The following is a 20,901-nucleotide window of genomic DNA, read 5'->3' as shown; positions in this document are numbered from 1 at the left end:
TCACGGGAGCTGATCGTAGTAGACGGCGGTCAGTCTGTCAGGCATCATGTAAACTGGAATGTTTACAAAAGAGGAAGGGTGGACATGCTAGAGCTTTTTAAAGATAGCCTGCCACACGTCTCATTGTAGGGAAGGGGCGGTGCTCTACAACTGCATTTTAATGTCATTAAGTCTTCTGCTTCTTCTGCTTCCTTCTTAAACGTGTGTCTGATGAAGGATCAAATTAAAGGAACAATTTAAGTAGATGTGACGTCTAACAGTTTCACGATGGGTCCAGTGTCTGGTTATATAGTTTTTGGCATGGTAGACTCTAAGCAGGTTTAAAGATGCATTGACTTGATCTTTAAACCAGTAGAACAGTACCATAACCACTAATGCCTAGTTCACACTACACCATTTCTGTCCACTCTTGACCACCATACGCACAAGAGAAAAATGGACCCACCACCTCGACGTTTAAATAATCTATTATCTAGCCATGATATAGCCATGACATGGCGTTATAAGTTAAATAAACAAACAAACAGACCATTTTTGTCCTGATTTTTGCTCGCTGACAGGTCGCAGACAGATGCGCCAGCTCGGTGGCAAATCGGCGTTTGCTTGGGGCTCAAAAATAGGTTTAAAAATCGATCCGATTTCTCACAGACTCAAAAGTATCTAACATGCTAAAAATCTGGACCTGTCGCCGACTCAAAATCCTGTAGTGTGAAAAGTGCTGCGATCAGGTTGTGACTGGCAATGAGTGCAGAGTCAAGCTCCAGCCAATGAGAACGCAAGATACAGAGTGAGAGGAAACTCCTTGAAGGAGGTGTAAATGTCAACAACCATGGCTACAGAAAAATGTAGTTTCCATCAGAATACATCGGCGTACACACAAGCTTTACAGTACTTGTGACTTTATGGTCCACGCCACACCATATAGATCCCTGCAAGGGCCAAATTGTGATGGCTAGACGACTGGGTCAGAGCATCTCCAAACCTGCAGCTCTTGTAGGGTGTTCTCGGTCTGCAGTGATCAGTATCTATCAATAGTGGTCCTAGGAAGGAACAGTGGTAACCCGGCGACAGGGTCATGGGCGGCCAAGGCTCATTGATGCACGTGAGGAGCGAAGGCTGGCCCCTGGTTTCCCCCTTGCGTTCTCATTGACGCCGCACTCACTGCCAGTCACAACCTGATCGCAACACTTTTCACACTCCATTATTCTCAAGTCGCGGACAGGTCCAGATATTTAGCACGCTAGATATTTTTCTTAAGTCTGCGAGCGATCGGAGTCGTTGAACAGTTCACAATTTTAAAGCCCTGAGCAGACACCGATTTACCCCCGAGCTGCCACATCTAGCGGCGAACTGTTGAAAGTCGTGTAGCGTGAACTTAGCATAAGCCACCATTCTCTGCTATACACTATTCACTGCCAACTGTCAGCGCTATTGCACATATTTCAATAAGGCACAAAACCAACATGAAGAAACATGCAGAAACAAGACCCTGACTGCCTGTCTCCAACTCGCTGAGATACAGGAACCTCAAGGCCTGTGTGCTGGTGTGTTGCTTGTGAAATAAATCATACCTGGTGAAGTGTCCGAACGCTCTGACATGTGGCTGCTCATTTTAAAGCTGTCAGATCTGTCGTTGACCTCCAGCCATTTCCTGCTATTTTAAGTGCTTGAAGAGAAATTGTAACCATTTCAGAATTTATTTAGACTGCATCCAGTGTCTGAATTACGTCAGCTGATTTTTAGCGCCCCAAATAACTGGCACCTGCTCGGCGGGGTCTGTGGTTAAAGATGATTCATTTCATAGGTGCTAATTCTGTCCTTTTTGCCTCCCGTAGGAAAAGAACTCCCCGGAAAGTCACGTCCCTGTGGGAGGCTGTCTCCCATTTCTAGAAGATTTCAACAGGTACTGTCACTGTCTGTACTATTATTATTATTAATTATTATTATTAATATTATTATTATTATTATTTATTATTATTATTTATTATTTATTATTATTATTATTTATTATTATTAATAATATTATTATTGTTATTTATTATTATTTATTATTATTATTTATTATTATTTATTATTATTATTATTATTATTTATTATTATTATTATTATTATTATTTATTATTATTAATAATATTATTATTGTTATTTATTATTATTTATTATTATTTATTATTATTATTATTATTATTATTTATTATTTATTATTATTTATTATTATTATTATTATTATTGTTATTGTTGTTGTCATTACTACTACTACTACTAGACTACTACTATAAAATGCTGGTAAACTGCCAGCTCACCCCTTGACAGTCCATAAATACATAGTTACATTTTCCATTGCATTCAAATTCGAACTCACGAGGTCCAGACGACAGCTCTGGTGTGCTAGCGTGTTTTACCGCTGTGCCACCTGAGCGCCCAACTGTTCATTTACATTTTTGTCATTTAGCAGACGCCTTTATCCAAAGCGACAGTACACAGCCTGAGCAATTGAGGGTCAAGAGCCTTGCTCAAGGGCCCAACAGCAGCAGCCTGGCAGTGGTGGGGCTTGAACCAGCGATCTTCTGATTACAGAAGATCATTAAATAGGCAAATGACTAGTGTTTCTCAGTGGCTTAATAATAATTGTTTGTCTTTAAATCATACTAAAACTGTATCGATGTGTTTCACCTTAAGACAAAAACAACAAAAAGATTTTTTGATATATATTAATGAAAAGGAAATTGAGAAAGTTAGTGAGTTCAAATATTTAGGAGTGACTTTGGATTCCCAATTAAAATTTGATACTCACATAAAGAAATTATCCAAAACTATTAAAACTAACTTAAACTGCTTTCGAATGATAAGACCTTGCATTTCACTGAAGGCATGCTATGATTCTATCGCATATGTCATATTGTGCAACTGTATGTGGTCAAGCTTCTCAAACAACAATCAAACCTATAATGTCATTACATAAACAGACGTTAAAAGTGATGGAACTTGCTGAGTTTTGATAATTTAATAAAATTCTCTATCCTAAAGCTTGTCTTTAAGTGCGTAAATAATCTTGCACCAAAAATATTGTGCCAGTTCATTACAAAGCAGGAAAACAAAGGAGTGACAACCAGGGGAGAAGTAAGTGGCAACTGTAGAATGCCAGTCTATAGAACAACTTTTGGTCAGTCATCTTTTACAGTTAAAGGTGTACGATTATGGAATTTATTACCTTCAGAAATCAAAACCCAAAATGAATTAAAAGTTTTTGATATAAATTTAAAGCAACGCTTTAAACAGAATCAAACGTGTGAACACTCTGTAAGTATTAGTTGATAAACAGATATAAAGATGGACTCATCATAAATGTAATTGCTCAAATTAGTATGTTTTATGTATTTACATTTTGTACTTTTTTGTTATAAAAGCCTAACCAGGGACTGGGGCTGCAAATTAGCTTATGCTAGAAGCCTCTTATACAATACATCTGGTGCATTTTATGTAACAATGTTTATTTGTATTGTCCCTGATAAATAAACTATTAAAAATAAAAAAATAAATACTAGTCCAGTACCTTAACAGCTAGTCCTACAACTGCCTCATGATTGGTGATGATTCATGATTTTGAATTGAATCCGTCACATCTGGATGAATGGGTAACGGTTGGATTATCTAGACTTCACACAAGTGAATAGTCTGAAGGTTATTGGCCTCAAACCCGGACACCTGTCGGATGAGCCAGATCATACCACTGTTCCACCATGTGTCAGATGTTCTGTGCATTGATTATGCTTTATGAAACACATTTCATTTTTACGTAATGTACTTGGTACAGGATGTCTCACTGCAGTCAGCAAATGCAGCAACACATGAGAAACTAGCCGCGTTTCACATTTTCCTTTTAAGTTCTTTAAAATTGGAAAGATTGGCCACAGCCATTCAGCACTTAGCTTGGCTGACACTTACTATTCAAGTCTTGTCATTTTTTAGAACCGTTTGTTAAAAGCAGGACAGATTCGGAAGAGTCCATGACCTTGGTTATTAACCCTGGAAGTGGATGCCTTCCATCCTCAAAAATAATGGAGCTATTTATATCTAGGCTTGTTCAGAACAGAACTAGCTAGATATTTCTGTTCTTCTGTTTTCTGTTCTGTAAAGTGACTGTGCTTCTTGCTAAGCAATTTCAAACTGTTACTCACCGGTCACTTAATTAGAAACACCTGGGTAGCTTTACGATGTGTTTTCAGGAGATTCTTAGCAGGAATGGGCAGCTCACACATCTGTACCAGTTACATGGTGCATTCATGTCAACATGAACCAACATCTTATGGAGTCCCTGCCAGAAGACGTGTTTTAGTATAGTGTTTTTTAATAATGCCAAGTTCACACTACACGACTGGGTCTCTTGTAATTGGGAGTCTTTTATGTCGTTTTCACACTACACGACCGATCGGTGATAGGGGGTCGCACACTACACGATGCAGATGAGTATGTCTGGTCTCCCAAACTACGTTTTGTCATGAAAACGCACATGAGAAGTGACGAGGGGTCTAATGACACCACGTCCAAAAATGCACGCCAACAAGAAGCGAGCGATCGAAGTTGTCTGTGCGCTCATGTGCAGCGTTAAAGCAAGTAGGGAAAAAATGAATCCAAGTGGATTGGGCTACACGACCAGCAGGGATCGTCTATTCTGTAGTGAGTTGGAGGTTAATAAATATTTTTGCAATGCAGCGTAGGTATTATGGTTCGGCGTGGATGATGTATTCTGATAGAAACTTTATTATGCCCCTGTCCCACGTTTGTACAACTTCTCCCCCGGGTTTCCCCTCACCCCCTATCTTGCGTTCTTATTGGCTGTAGTTCTACACCGCACTCGGAACCTGCTCACATAGCGACCGAGAGCCGAGTTTCGGTCCCCGAGCGAACGCCAAGTTGCCTCCTAGCTGCGTCCAATTCTAATTGGTCCATCGTTAACCAAAAAAAGTTAAAATAAAAACAGCAGTCTAGCTAGGGTGGCCAGATTCATAGTAACAAAAAGGAGGACATTACACCCCAAAAAGCCGGACATTACACCAAAAAGACGGACGTCATATTAGGAACAGGGGGACATGCTACTGCAACACACAGAATGAATTCAGAACCCATATAACAGTTTTTTTGACCAATTTAAGTAAGAATTCTATAACAAATTACTGTTTTACTCACTAAATGTTGTGTCTACTTTTTATATTTAAGTCCGTTCCTCGCTGCCTCAAAAGTTTACTTTTTGGCATTTTCACCGCGTTCAGGTAGAGGTGTTTACAGATTAGAGCGGACGGGCGAAATTCAACCACCCAATCACAGACTAGCATTTAGAGGGCGGACCTTCTCCGATTGGCCAGTGGTAGCTCTATAAGGAGTCAAATGAGGCTGTTAAACCAATGAAATACAAAGCATTTGTTCTGACATGTACCTGAGCCAATGACAGATAATATTGATCAAAAACGAAACCAGTTCACTCCAAAAGGAGGATTTTTAAGTGTCCGTCCTAGCGTTGCGTGAATGGAGGACTGGCAGCTGAAAAGCCGGACTGTCCGGCCTAAAACCGGACGTCTGGCCACCCTAAGTCTAGCATAAGTGTGATGTTGTAGGTTCTGTATTTATTCCTTTAGAATGTTTGTTTCACAGTCTGAGCAGTGTTATTTAGATAGCTAGTTTAACCATGGTGCATTGAGACGTGTATTATTACTGCTTAGTTGTTTGAGAGGAGAAATTGAGGCAGATACTCAATTTGCAGTATCGGTATCGGACATAAAAAAGTGGTATCGAGCCAGCCCTAGAAAATAGTTAAGTAATATCTTCCTGAAGGAGGCACGTACCAGTTTTGTCAAAGGACTTCTAAAGAATCCACTTCATGGTGTAAAGTGAGAATCGGTGAGGAAGCTTTTCTTATACAGAACAATGTAGTAACACTTAACGCAATTACCTCGCTTCCTTTCGTTGTCAGAACACTGTAAATCGCAAATGCTATATACTTCTCACTCTCAGATGACTTAACAATGGTGTGTTTCAGCACCACACACATAGCTGTTGTCCTTCTGTCCGATCTTCTCCGAGATCTCTATTAATAGAGCTCCTTGTTCATTTTTTTTTTCCCATTTCCTACACTCCCCGTCTCCAGAAACAGATGACCTGTCCAAAGTGGCATCTGTGCCTTGTAATCTTTATAAATAAACTCTTTTAGAATGCGAATTTGCTTTCCGATTTTTGCTCGTGCATTTGTTTCACCTTCTTTGCTTTAGTAAAAGAACCCATTAAAACTTTTACAACCTTTGCAATAACGGGTGAAGTTTGGTCCTGTAGTAGCTTCATCATTGCATGCTGTAAACCAGTGGTCCCCAACCACCATGTCGCGGACCGGTACCGGTCCGTGGGTCATTTATTACCGGCGGCACAGAAAGAATAAATAATTAGAGATCGCTACAAGAGCAATTAAATTTCCAAAACTCTTCGGGTGTTATTGTCTCAAATCACCACTAGGTGGGAGCAGCGTCTCATTGCAGCAAAAAAAGCTCGGGATTGACACAGATTTTCCATTCTACAGTTATTTTATTTTAAATCCCCCCGCCCTCACCGGTCCGTGAAATCATATCTTATATGAAACCTGTCCGTGGTGCAAAAAAGGTTTGGGACCGCTGCTGTAAACTGTTAACCAACAATGCTGCTTATCTAAAACTGTTTAGGTGGAACATCAGAACGGCAAGAAAGTAGTTTGATTCGGTAGTTTGTTTTACTCATAAGGTATCAACCCAGAGTGTCTTCTGCCGACAGATAAGTATCGTAAGTTCTCTCCACTAATGGAATTTGTCGGTCGTTCTATTAATCCAATAAATCTTTTTACTGTGTCATATCAAACAGTTCATCTCATTGGTGGATTTATAGAACCAGGTGCACCCTATGGTGCAAACCCCCACCCTGCAGATACGATGGCCAATTAGTATCTGCTGCACGCACTGCCAATTATGCCTGCTAGATAGTGCCCAGCCGACCGGTGTCAACTCCGAGTTTCAAACTGAGGAGTTCAGAATCTTGGTGCTGGTGTGCTAGCGGAACATTCCGCTGTGCCACCTAGATTTCTAGGATAAGCTCCAGCCTCCTAAATTAAATTATTAAGGCCGGCGGTAGCTTGATGGTTAAGAAACTAGACTAGTAATCACAAGGTTATTGGTTCAAGCCCACCGCTTCCAAGTTGCCACTGTTGGGTCCCTGAGCGAGGCCTTAAACCTCAGTTGCTTTGGATAATAGCGTCCGCTAAATGCCACAAATGTAAATATTAAATGTAAACATTATTGACTTGAGTGCAGGGTCGGCCACTGCATGGCATACCTGGAGCAGACAGGGTTAAGGGCCTTGCTCAAGGGCCCAACAGTGGCTGCATAGCAGAGCCTGGATTTGAACCAACAATCTTCCAATTGATGGCCCAAAGCTCTACCCACTAGGCTACCACTGTCCCCCAGAGTTTTAGTGAAACACTGTCATACTTCTATGCACTAAATTTGGTGTGTGTGTGTGTGTTGGGGGTGGGTGGGTCTGGCTCGACAATTCCTCCCCTTGTGGTGCCTCTTAAAGGCTGCAGCTGTGAAAGAGCTGTCATGAGTCTGCCCTCTCATCCCATTTGCTAAATTTAGAGACGATGTAGCTGGGATGGGCAGTCGGAATGCTCGCAGTTTTCACTCCAGAGTACTGGCGCTGACAGTCAGGAAACAGAGCAGTAGAGACGACACTGTAATCATAAATAATCATATTACACTTACTAGCTTTGCATATTGGTAAGATCTGTCAGTGTTCCCATCAGTTGTTGATACTGCAGTAATGTTTTAGAATGGCAGATTATCACCCCTGGTAGATTTGGTCCCCCCAGCGTTCGATTCATGGCTGTGGCCTTGCTGCATTATCACTAAGGGCGCATTCACATGAGAAGTGACAAAACCGCTTTTGCGCTGGCTGTTCCATTGTTTTTTTTTAAATTAAGTGTTGCAGTGCCGTTTAGCTTGCCACTGTGCTTCCCTAGACCACTGAAGTCGTGTCGTCATTTTGTCGGCCACGCCATGTTGTTATGCCCATATTTGGTAACCCGGGTCTAAGAGAAATTTTGAATGGGAAACATGAATGGAGATTTCGCAAATTGCCTCTCTCGCATCCTGTAGTCATAAAAAATGTTCCAAAGCTGTTACATTCTGTTTTATGGAGATTCTTCTGTCTGTTATCACTGGATCCTCTGAATTATGAAGTCGTTAAAGAGTCAAAATATGAATATTGCTACATGTAAGGTAATGCTACTGCGCACTGAATTGACGCCGCTAGACTGGAAGCCTCTTAATGTTTTTATTTTTTATTTTATTTTTTTTATAAGCCTCTTAAATGAGCGCACGAAGCAGCGCGATTCACCGGTGTAACAGTGGAGTGATATTCACAAGTTTTGGTTGATATTTTTAGTAGGTAGCTACATTAAAGTGGAAAGCGAGGATGGTCGGGTGTTACGCCTTTGGTTGTACTCACCAAAAGCGAGCCGCTCGTTCCGTTGATTTGATTGGTGTAGTTCAGGGACGTCTAATCAATGCGCAGTAGCATTAGCTTTCGTGTAGCATTATTAGTATCACGACCCTTGAACAACCTGGTAATTCAGAGGATCCAGTGATGTACAGGAGAAAAATGTACACAGAACAAAACGTACAGGGATCTGAGTTAGACCCGGTCTCCAAATATGGGCATAACGAGGACTACAGAATGACGCACGACTTCAGTGGTCTCTTAGTGACCCACACCGCGCTCTTTTGCTGATTTGGGCTTCACCTGATTAAACTTTGACCCAGTTTGCCGCTGTCCTTTTCAAAGCGCCTCCAATGAGACGAACTGTTTGATATGACGCGGTTGAAGCGACTCGGGCAGAATGAACAATGCTTAACGTGACTCATTGCACTAAAATGACAAGCGAGGAATTTATTAAGTGGAGAGAACCTATGAGCGGTAATAATTGAGAGGTTTAGTGTTCCTGTGTCGTTCTTTTAATGCATTAAAAACCACGTTAAGCTTTTTTTTTCCACGATAAGCGTTTTAGACGCATGTATCGAGTTATAACACAAGTTTAAAAGTGAAACTTTGAGGAAAATCCAGCTAAACACAGACACATGTGGACGCTTTTGGAGTGAAAATTTTGGAGACGGTTATTCCACTGAAATGCAGATTCGTCCCATGTTCGCACCTTGGTGACGTTATACCGTACCCCACAAGCCCCAAGCGCTGAACAAAACGGCAGTTTGTGCCGAGGCTTGCGATGTAAATGTGCCCACTAGGCTACCAACAAGACTTGAGCATCTTATTTCTTATTTTGCACGGTGGCTCAGTGGGTAGCACTGTCACCTCACAGCAAGAAGATCCTGAGTTCGATCCACAGGTGGGGCGCTCCGGGTCCTTTCTGTGAGGAGTTTCCATGTTCTCCCCGTGTCTCTCCGGTTTCCTCCCACAGTCCAAAGACGTGCAAGTGAGATGAATTGGAGATAGAAAATTGTCCATGACTGTGTTTGACATTAAACTTGTGAACTGATGAATCTTGTGTGATGAGTGACTACCGTTCCTGTCATGGATGTAACCAAAGTGTAAAACATGACGTTAAAATCCTAATAAATAAATCAATACATTTATGCCTGTTGTTTAGACACTTTGCAAGACATTTTGTGATCGGACGTTCACTGTGGTTGCCAGAAAGATCTCATGGTGTGAGACACTCCTCAGTGGTTGATGAAGTAGTGTGCACACCCTGAGATCTCAAGAGGACTGACTGCAAATGAATAAGCTGAATAGTTTGAACATTACAATGAAACGGAAACACCATAAGCCATGTTGTACGTGTGTAAGGTGTTCCATGGTGCACACTTTATTTTAAAGTGCTTTAGTTCTGCCTGTTTGGACTGATCCGTAAGAGGATTTATGAGACACGTTTAAATTTCATCGAATTAATATGTTACGCATTTGACCTGCTGCTGTTTGTGTAAATGGTCTCGAGTACAATGAATGTTTGTATTCAAGCACTTTTCGAGCAGAATCAGTAGGAGTTTTCTGGTAACTAATAAAGGACATTTTTACTTTTGCATTCAGAGTGGGTGCTTCGGGTTCATCGTTCTTCCTCTTTTGGTAATGGTGTTAAATGTGGAAGGATATCTGCAGCTTCTCTGCAACAGTTCGTCTACAGTTGCTGTTTCACACTGCGCAGACCGAGAGAAATGCAGAACTTGTTTTGAGCCGTCTGTATTCCGAATGACTAAATATGGTCTCGGTGTGTTTCTGTGCTTCATGACAAGCTTGCTCTGCTTTATATAGGTTTTGGGGTTGATGTAAATTACATGTTCGAGCGCTTCATCCCTATTGGTTGTCTTTAGATTATAAATACGTTGTTGATTTTGACGGAGGCCTGGTTACACCTGTTTGCTAGTATTCTTTGGCATTACCAAGGCTGTTTTCTTTACATTTTGTTGAGACATACTTTGTATTCTGGGTGCTCTCACAAAAGCACGGAGTAGCACTGACGGTTTGACATGAAAAGATGACTTACCGCTGCACCACGTAAGCGGCCCAGAGATAAAATAAAATCTTGATGAAATCAGACGGCCGTGTAAGCGTCTGCTGATTCACAACTTGGAATTGGAAATGACTAGTTTGAAAGATAAAGCTGATTGGGGTGGGTGGGGGGGGGGGGGGGGGGGGCCACGGTACATGTTAGGATTTCACATCATCACCACCAAGGTGCCTTTCAGACGTTCAGACAGAAAATGATCATCATGATCAAGAGTTCCATGGCACAGTTGTAAATAAATGAGATAAAATCATTGTGGAAGTGGAACTTCAAAAATATTGCACAAGGGCTCAAATCATCTTCCTCATGACTTTCTCATGAACAAAGGCTACATGAAGCGGCGGCGGGAATGAAAGAACATTAGAAAGATGTGTGTACATTTATGGCCCTGTTCTAACAGAATAATAAAATCTTATAAACTCAGAGGCTGTATAAGAAACATCAAAGAAAAAGCAAAATGTAGGTTAAAACAAAACAAAAATCCAAGATGTGCAGCTATGGTCACCTGACCATGAGCTTGTTGAACAGCCAATTCTAAAACCACTGCAAACCATGTCTTTATAAAACTCGATTTAGGGATTTCGAATACGTCGTATTGGATCTCAGCTCTGCCATCCGGCTGGGCTGGGCGGCTACATGAACAACGATTGGCTGTTGTTCACAGGGTGGGATGAGCCGGATGACTGGTGCAATTACGACCTCTGCTGGAGTCGAGGAATAATGCTGATCAGGGTGTGGCTCTCCGTGCACAAGGCTGATTCACGTATAAACTCGCCTTGTGCAGGTGAAAAGATGCAGTCGGTACTGCACACGTGTCGGAGGGGGCGTGTGTCAGTTGCGTCGCTCCTCAGTCAGCGGTGGAGGGTTGTATCGATAGAGGGGAAGCGTAACGCAATCAGCGTAATCGGATACGACTAGATTAGGGGAGAAAATTCTGAGAAAAAGCTTTCTGACCCATGTTCAGTCTGCTGCCAGTTCTTATCACCTGCCAGTGTCGGCTTCCCACACAGACTGGTGTCGCATAGGGACAGCCACGCTTCACTCCGTGTCATCCTCTTCCCACTCGCCCAGGTGACTGGTGTTTGTGTAGATGCCTGGCCAGTTCAGCGGCTCTGCTTAGATTCACTCTGCAGTGGTGTGTTAGCACCTTTAGTCCACACTCACAGCACCAGCTGAGTGCTTGATCAGCTTTTAAATTCCTTTTAAGTCCTACCCTGCACATTATAAATGGTTTGTGGTGGAATGTTGGAACAGTTCAAAAAATTTATTATTTTTGGACGGTTGAAGAAAGCCAAGATCTACATCACAGTGTGCGTTAGAGCTTCATATAAATGTTCAACAATGTTTACCTTTAATAATTGAGGAGGCTTGAGCCACATCACATAAATCTGCTTTATATTTGTTGGCTGTTACACAACTATGCAAAGCAATAATTAAAACCAAGCATTTCCACAGAATAAAACATACCATTTTATATATATATATATATACCTCCAGCCATACTTATCTCTTCTTGGTCCAAGACATTTTTGGTTGATACCCTATGGGTAAAATAAACTACCAAATGACATACACACAATATACTGCTTGAAGACTCTTTCAGCAGGATAATGCACCCTGCCACATTTCTGGTTCAGAAAAGGTTTGAGGAGCCCAACGAGTTTGAGGTGTGGATTTGGCCTCCAAATTCCAAATTCCCCAGATGTCAATCCAATCGAGCATCTGTGGGATGTGCTGGACAAGCAAGTCCGATCCATGGAGGCCCCACCTCACAACTTACAGGAGTTTAAGGATCTGCTGATAACATATTGGTGCCAGATACCACAGCACACCTTCAGGGGTCTAGTGGAGTCCATGTCTCGATGGGTCAGGGCTGTTTAATATATATATGTATATATACGTATACTCCTTCTAATTCGAAGTATTGTAAAATGAGTTAACATAGACTATTAGGTGCATCTTTGCAATGCATCGGTGGTCCTGTGGTGGTACTTTCCATTAAGTTATTTGGTACCCGAGATCAAACAACAGACTTCCCCTATCAGATGCTAAACCACAATATCTGACTACATAAAAAAATTGGTGTTAAACAGAATAGAACACGCAAAGCGAAAATAAAAAGTGGGTAGCACTTCTGTGTGCATGTTCTCCCCACGTTTACATAGGTTTCTGTCCCCCCACAGTCCAAAGACATGCAGTCAGGTTAATTGGAGATACTAAAATGCGTGTGTGAATGTGTTTCTGCCCTGCGGTGCCCGGAAATTGTTCATGGCAGGTAATGGAAATGGTCTGCGGTAAGTATCTCTATAGGTGTGCCAATGTTGTTTCAACTGTTGGTACCACATACAGTACGTGTACCTAATCAATTGGCAAATTAGGCTGTATTGGCACAGGAAAAGCACCTTCTGTATTGAGCAGTTTGTTTTGTGTGTAATTTGTTTGTTCAATCATTGTTGTCATTTGTCTCTTTTCTGAAGGTGTAGCAGTGACACAGAAAGAAGACAGTCATGGTGGCGCTGTCGTTAAAGATCGGGGTGGGAAATGTGGTAAAAACCATGCAGTTTGAGCCCTCCACTATGGTGTACGACGCCTGTCGAATCATCAGGGAGAGAGTTCCAGAAGCGCAGCTCGGCCAGCGTAAGTGTAGTTCATCACACCACACACTGCCATTCCAGTACCAAAACCTACATTTACTCAGCTTACTGTTTGTGCAACACAGATTGAGTTTATTCACTTTCTAGAGTGTTACATGTTGCCTTTGTCACATAGACTGTTTATTCCAGGGGTGGGCAATTAAATTTTCCAAGGGGCCACATAAGAAACTGGGACTGTTGTGGAGGGCCGGACCAATAAGGTGAACTTAATTCTGCTCAGTATTAATTTGATCTCTTTATAAAAAGCAGTAAATTGTACAGTTCTGATAATGTTACTGTTTAGATGTTACCATCAGAAGTAGGCAGAGTAAAAGCATTAACATTATTTCACTATTTAATCAACCAATTTTTCAAAAATAAATGTGAACAAAATGTGCAGGTTTTTAAACTTTACACTATTTTGTTTGGAGTCTAATTACCTCATTTGCTGTTTTTCAGTCTTTTGTTATTGTTGGATATTCTTTTTAAAATCACAAAGCTGGTCCTAACTGCTTTAGTTCTGGATGTGTTAAACTTTATAAAAGTTGCTTTTGCAGTTTAGTTAGTGAAGCTTCAGAAGTGACGCTCCGCATCGTTCATGTTCTTGTATTTCTCTGTTTAGTACCATAACAGCGATTTAAAACCTTAATTGTGATCCTTAAACAGCTTTACATCTGACTTCAGTGAATAAATACTTCAGAAGTTCATGTTTTGTTAAAAACTCGATCGTCAATCACACTCAGTTCTGCTCGCCGACACATTACGGTGAAGCTGGATACACTCCCGTCAAAAACAATCGTGTTATATTGCATGTATGATGTACATTTATTTACGTCTGATTTTTAATTGCCACGGACCTCATGCGGGCCGGTTGGGGATACGGTTGGCCGTACAATGCCCAGGTCTGGTTTATTCCTTATATGTTCATAAGGTTATACATTTGGGAAGGGGGGTGGGGGTGGGGGCAAACAGCCAGCCCATTACTGCTGAAATCCAAAGTTTGAATCAGTACAAACCGGCTATGTCTAAGTGGGGAATGTGTTACTGCATTCAGGCATTCGCCTATTCAACTGGGGCAGCACGTTGGATCAGTGGGTAGCACCGTCTCCACACAGCAAGAGGGTCCTGAGTTTGATTTCCAGGTGGAGTGGTCTGGGTCCTTTCTGTGTGGAGTTTGCATGTTCTCCCCGTGTCTACATTAAACTTGAACTGATGAATCTCGTGTAACCAGTAACTACCTGTCCTGTCATTAATATGACCAAAGTGTGTAAAACATGACGTTAAAATCCTAATAAAATAACAATTAAATGCCCATTCGCCCAAGGATTCTGGGAAATCCGGACCCACCAAGACCCTGATCAGGTTTAAAAAAAAAAAGTAAAATGTTAAAAATGAAAAGGAATGTTTATAAGACTAAATACTATACAGTCAATCTATAAAATGCTGCAGAAAGCTGCTTACTGGTTCTGCTTACAGTGTTTTTAGTCTTACTGTTCTACATGGCTGGCACGGTGGCTCAGTGGGTAGCACTGTCGCCTCACAGCAAGAAGGTCCTGGGTTCGATCCCCAGGTGGAGCGGTCGGGGTCCTTTCTGTGTGGAGTTTGCATGTTCTCCCCGTGTCTGCGTGGGTTTCCTTCGGGAGCTCCGCTTTCCTCCCACGGTTGGCAGAATTTGCATCCCTGTTGCCAGCATTATGTTTTCATTTCCTAAGATATTCTACCATCCAGGACGAAGAACCTCTCTGTTTCTTTTCTTTTCTAACACTAATCAGTGCTAATCCAGCATGTACTCTGGAAATGTGGAGTTATCAGATTCCTCAGCCCCCCGGTGTTGATTTGAAATGAGCTCGGGCCTGATCACCCATGATAAAAGGGGTGAGGTCAGCACACGAGTCGAAGCATTCGTTAAACCCCTGATCCACGGGCTGGTCTCAGTGTGTGTAAAGGAACAGGCCCTTCCCTGCATTTTACCACCAGCCCCCACAAATGCCCCTCCCATCAGAAAAATGAACGATCATTCCGCCAGAACCTAAAAATAACCCATAATATTTAACACTAGTTAAGAGTTTCTAGCATAGCAGCTTTTGCTTTGCCGTCGGGGTGTGGCCGGCTCTCCGGCCCTGCATAATAGTTTCCCTCTGTACATGGTCCTCACCATCCTTGTCCAAACCTGTGAGTAATTTTCCACTTTGAGCGCCTGTTCTTGGCTAACGTCAACAGTTCGTATGGAATGCGCAGCATCTAAAATAGCAAGCCAATGATTATAAAGAAGCATGATCTCTGAGACACGGTGAATGGAAAGGCTGAACCTTGATGGTGAACACAAAAGAGAGCTAAAAATTTAAGCATGTTTATAAAATAAGAGGCATGTTGGGGGCAATTTGGAGTCACCAGCTTAAGTTATTTTTGGTTGCCCTGTGGTCAGTATTACTCAACCGAAACCTGGAATTTTACTGCGTATTTAGCTCCTCCACGGTACTGTAAACATCTGAGGTTTCTATTAGAGATGTACCGATCGGGGTTTTTGACGCCGATTTCGATCTCCGATTTCTTTTCAGAGCGATCGGCCGATTCCGATGGGGGGGGTTCAACCTGTGGAGCGCGAGTGCCTGACCAGGGGGTGTGGCGGCATTGCGAGATTTTTTTTACTTCTAAAACTTAAGCAGTAAATTTTTCACCCACGGGAGACATATCTCATTAGTCTAACTGACCACGCACACACACGCACGTTAGATGTTATACAGTTCAGTCTGAAAAAACCTTAAAAATAGGACGAACAGTGAAGATAAACCGGTGACAGAAGCATTGACGTGTGTGCGCCTTTAAGAGAGACGCTCTGTTCACAGTATCGATATAAGTGATTCATGAGTCGATTCATTTTATGCGAAGCGTAAGTTTCTTTTCTCAGTTATCTCTCCGTGTTTACTGTTATTAATTAATGTCGTGGTTTTAAATAAACACCAGCTACTACAGAACATTTTGTGTGACTCTCTTACATTAAAAAGCTTCATTAAACTGCTATTACCACAGATGTGTAACCGAGTCAGACTCGTTCCATCTGTGGAGCTAAAAGTTTTCTGTCAGTCAGAGCAGATGATCCTGAACTATGTATGATGCACAACGTTAATTATGTTATTTTAGGTCATGAAGAGCTTTCACGATGGTTTCTGTACGATGGTTGATGAATGGTGATGTGATGGTTGGTGCTTTGTAGCTCAAAGTCTGGATCAATCCACTGAGCTGTTAAGCTTAACATGGAGGTGATCTTTATATATCACACGATCGGATCGGCTACATTTGGGTAATATCGCCGATCGCCGATAGCATATTTTGATTAAAAATTGGCCGATATCGATTTATAGCCGATCGATCGTTCCATCTCTAGTTTCTATATATAGTACAATCCTGGATCAATCCTGGAACACTGATCTACATATGTACATTCCTTATTCATTCAAGGGTCCGACCTTTCAAAACAGATACATTCTCATATTTAAATGCAAGTAAACTAAGCTTTACATTCTCTCCCCCTCCAGCCAACGACTACGGCCTTTTCCTGTCAGACGAGGACCCAAAGAAAGGCATCTGGCTCGAAGCAGGGAAAGCACTAGACTACTACATGCTGAGAAATGGGGTGAGTCAGTCGTCTATCTCAGCAGGGAATGTCTACCTCCTAGCACCCGCCTCTCACACAGAGGAAATACGCTACTACCCAGGGTCAGTGGCATGTCTGTCTGTGTGCATGCAAAAGCTTTGGAAAGGAAAGAATGAGTTTTGTAGGGTGTGTTAGAATTATATTAAGGTAATTAATCTTGATGGCTTTTAAAGCTGTATGATAACAAAGCGCCACAAGTCAGCAAATGTGAATTTTTTTATAGGAGCAAGCCTCAAGTTTAGGCTGCATTCACATGAGAGGCATGATCTAGGGGTGGGTGCATACTGTCATGGTACCAGGCAAAACCTGGTAAACCTGAACCGACAACCTTCTGATTACTGGTTGAGTACCCTAACCGCTGAGCTACCGCTACCATTATTTATGTGGACAATGATAGCCCAGTAGGTCGAGCTTTGGATTACCTACTAGAAGGTTGTGAATTCAAATGCCAGCTCCACCGTAGCCTAGTGGTTAAGGCACAGGACTACTAATCCAAAGGTTGATGGTTCAAGCCACACCACTGCTAGGTTGCTGCTGTTGGGCCCTTGAGCAAGGCCCTTAACCCTCAGTTGCTCAGACTGTATACTGTAACTGTAATGTAAGTCGCTTCGGATAAAGGCGTCTGCTAAATGCCGAAAATGCAAATGTAAGCTCTGCCATCAAGCCACTGTTGGGCCCTTGAACAAGACCTTTAAGCCCCTCGGCTCCAGGCACATCGTACTATAGCTGCGCCTTGAGCTCCAACCCCAGCTTCCACGTTTTTAAGACCTGGGGACGTGTGGTAGCCTAGTGGTAGAGCTTTGGGCTACCAATTGGAAGATTGCTGGTTCGAATCCAGGCTCTGCCTTGCATCCACTGTTGGGCCCTTGAGCAAGGTCCTTAACCCTGTCTGCTCCAGGGGTTCGAGGTAGTCGGAAAAATAATTTCATCATACTGTACTCGGGTATAAAGGCATTCTTCCTTAAATACAGGCATACCATCTGTCCTAGATTATCATTATACGTGTTGTTGTGCACGTTTAAACAGACTCAGGTTTGAAACTGTAAACAAATATTTAACCTGTTTAGCTCGGCCCTCTTGTACAGAATTAATAATCACATGCCAGCCATGCCATTTCCTAACATGGTACACATGTAAAATAGGTCTAGCTAAGCTCTTAAGAGATCAGCTGATTACTTCTCCAGAAGGTGATGTTCTTCATCTGGCCAGTTATGATCGGCCTACTCAGATGTACAACTTAAACCTTAATGGCTGTTTTCCAAATCCAGTCACTTTGAAGTAAATCAGAATAGAATAGAACTGGATTTTTTTCCCCCCGGCCATTTCACCATAGTGTGGATCTCATGTCACTTGCTGTTCATACCCAATATTTGCATTTACAACCAAATTTTTAAAGATTACAATTAGGGAATTACCTTATTTCAGTGAACTTCACTTGTATGGCACGTTTTTGCTCATGTTCCTAATTTTAAAGCGACATGGCAGCACAGTTTTGGCTGAACTTCTCTTCTGCAAACAGAAGAAAAACACAAACATGTTAGATTTTTGAGGCTTGATAAGAGCTGGCATTCATACAGATCTTTTTGATTGTGCTTATCTCCGTAGTCCATAATTTCCATGTTGAGCGGACCTCATGCCAGTTGTTATTCTGTTTATACCATAATTACACCAAATTTAACATGAAACACAAACTGTACTGTATTGAAGCCAATCTCTAGCCATTCACGTACACATTCGATTTCCATACAAAGCAGCTGATGAATAATTCCTTCTATCTGTAAAATAATCTTACTGTAATGTTGACATTAGTCTAGAGCATAAAGCAGACCAATCAACATTTGGGTGACTGGTTGATTTGTCACTGCCCATTTCTTAAATTCTTATTGCTGCTGTTCTGCAAATGTTCCCATGCAACCTTGCTGTCTCTTAAATACCTTACATTTGCGCTCAGGTGGCACATTGGTGTAACGTCCTAGCACACCACTACGGAGTGTGCACTTTTTCGATCTTAACAAAGCCACCAACCTAACACAATTAGTTTTAGAAGATGGGAAGCTCGGACTGGTTCTATTCCAGCTGCTGCCTCAATATGGAATCTCCGGGGCTGCTTCGGGTGCCTGTGTGAGTGGGGGGTGGTCACACAGAGCTCGGACACATGTCGGAGGGTGGGTGTGGTGATTCGGTCGTCCCTAATCAGATCGGGTGTTGTGCAACCGGCAGCGGATGCACAATCAGGAATAAGAGATGATTAGATTGGGAAATAAAGGGGAAAAATTCTGATCTATTTGCTCTTTTTAAGGCATAATACTAATGTATTCAAAGTCTTTTAAACTAACTAGACTAATTTTCGCATTCTCTGGTTATTAATTATTAAGTTCATAAGAATCGTTCAGCCAATAGAAAGTGGGCATGTTTTGTAGCCCTGGAGTAGGCATACATGCACCCGAAAATACAAGAAACCATACATACAAGTAAACGTGATTCATCAGACCAGGCCACCTTTTCCATTGCCCATTGTTGGCACTTTCGGCGGTGGACAGGGGTCAGCATGGGCACCCTGACTGGTCTGCGGCTATGCAGCCCCATACGCAACAAACTCCGATGCACTGTGTATTCTGACACCTTTCTATCAGAACCAGCATGAACTTCTTCAGCAATCTGAGCTACAGGAGCTCGTCTGTTGGATCGGACCACACGACCAGCCTTCGCTCCCTACGTGCATCAATGAGCCTTGGCCGGCCATGACCCTGTCGCCGGTTTACCACTGTTCCTTCCTTGGACCACTTTTGATAGATACTGACCACTGCAGATGGGGAACACCCCACAAGAGCTGCAGTTTTGGAGATGCTCTGACCCAGCCGTCTAGCCATCACAATTTGGCCCTTGTCAAACTCGCTCAAATCCTTCTTTCCTGCTTCTAACACATCAACTTTGAGGATAAAATGTTCACTTGCTGCCTAATATATCGCACCCACTAACAGGTGCCGTGATGAAGAGATAATCAGTGTTATTCATAATGTTATGCCTGGTCGGTGTATAAGGACAATGGGCAGACCTGACCAATAGCTTACAATATATGTAATATAGAAAGAATGAAAAAAAACATGTGGACAGGATAATGTTTTAATTTGATCGTGATCGACAGGACACACTCGAGTACAAGAAGAAACAGAGGCCACTCAAGATCCGCATGTTGGACGGGACGGTGAAAACAGTCATGGTGGACGACTCCAAAATCGTCAGTGATATGCTCATGACCATCTGCGCCAGGATAGGTAAGCCAGCTGAAAGTTGACATGAAAGAGTAAGACCTGGCTGTTCACAGTAAGAACCTTATTAGGTTTGTTTTACAGTAAGCTTCTTATAGCTCTTATTTCTGGTTAATGCCAGACTGGATTATGCTAATGTTTTAACCCTTTTACTTCACAGGCATTACAAACTATGATGAGTACTCGCTGGTTCGGGATGTGGTTGAGGAGAAGAAGGAGGAGATCACAGGAACATTAAAGAAAGATAAAACCCTCCTGAGGGACGACAAAAAGATGGAAAAACTCAAGCAGAAGCTCCACACGGATGATGAGCGTATGTCAGATTATCACCACGCTGCATTCTAGCCACCCTCATTAGGTCATTAAAACTCAGGGCCAGAATTAATCAGATTAAGTAACTTAGGAGTCACATGATGAGATGAAAAAGACTTTCAGAGGCATTTATTAAAACCGATGTTATCATCCTGGTTGCAGCAGGCCTAGTGTTTCCACTAGGAAACACTGGACGCAAGACAGAATTATCCTCGACAGGGTGCAAATCCATTGCTGTGTTTTGGCCATTCCTCCCTTCCACACATAGCTAATCATGTAGATGTTGGCCAGCTGATAGTACCACTGAGATTCGAACCTGGATCTCAGCAGTAATAGGCTGGCGTAATAGACTGCTGTACCACCCGAGCACCCTCAATTTAAATATGTCCTTTGTAGTCCATTTCTACTGGCTGTCTTCCTGGTTGGGGGTCTTAATAATAA

The 20,901-nt window shown here is 42.2% G+C and overlaps 1 protein-coding gene across 2 annotated transcripts in view; it reads left to right on the top strand.

Annotated features, from left to right (window-relative positions):
• Positions 1–20,901, top strand: part of tln1 (talin 1) — a 107,238-nt gene that overhangs the window by 30,626 nt on the left and 55,711 nt on the right. For both annotated transcript variants that reach the window (XM_063014782.1, XM_063014781.1), the window contains exons 2-6: positions 1,836–1,903; positions 13,069–13,228; positions 16,761–16,858; positions 20,025–20,154; positions 20,309–20,461. In XM_063014782.1, coding sequence (XP_062870852.1) covers positions 13,099–13,228; positions 16,761–16,858; positions 20,025–20,154; positions 20,309–20,461 — 511 coding nt within the window. In that variant the 5' untranslated portion in view covers positions 1,836–1,903; positions 13,069–13,098. The remainder of the gene's footprint in view (positions 1–1,835; positions 1,904–13,068; positions 13,229–16,760; positions 16,859–20,024; positions 20,155–20,308; positions 20,462–20,901) is intronic.

This window comes from Trichomycterus rosablanca, chromosome 18 (assembly GCF_030014385.1).
Source record: "Trichomycterus rosablanca isolate fTriRos1 chromosome 18, fTriRos1.hap1, whole genome shotgun sequence".
NCBI classification, from domain to species: domain Eukaryota; kingdom Metazoa; phylum Chordata; class Actinopteri; order Siluriformes; family Trichomycteridae; genus Trichomycterus; species Trichomycterus rosablanca.
The sequence above is the reverse complement of the archived record's forward strand: the minus strand, read 5'-3'. Positions and strand labels throughout refer to the sequence as shown.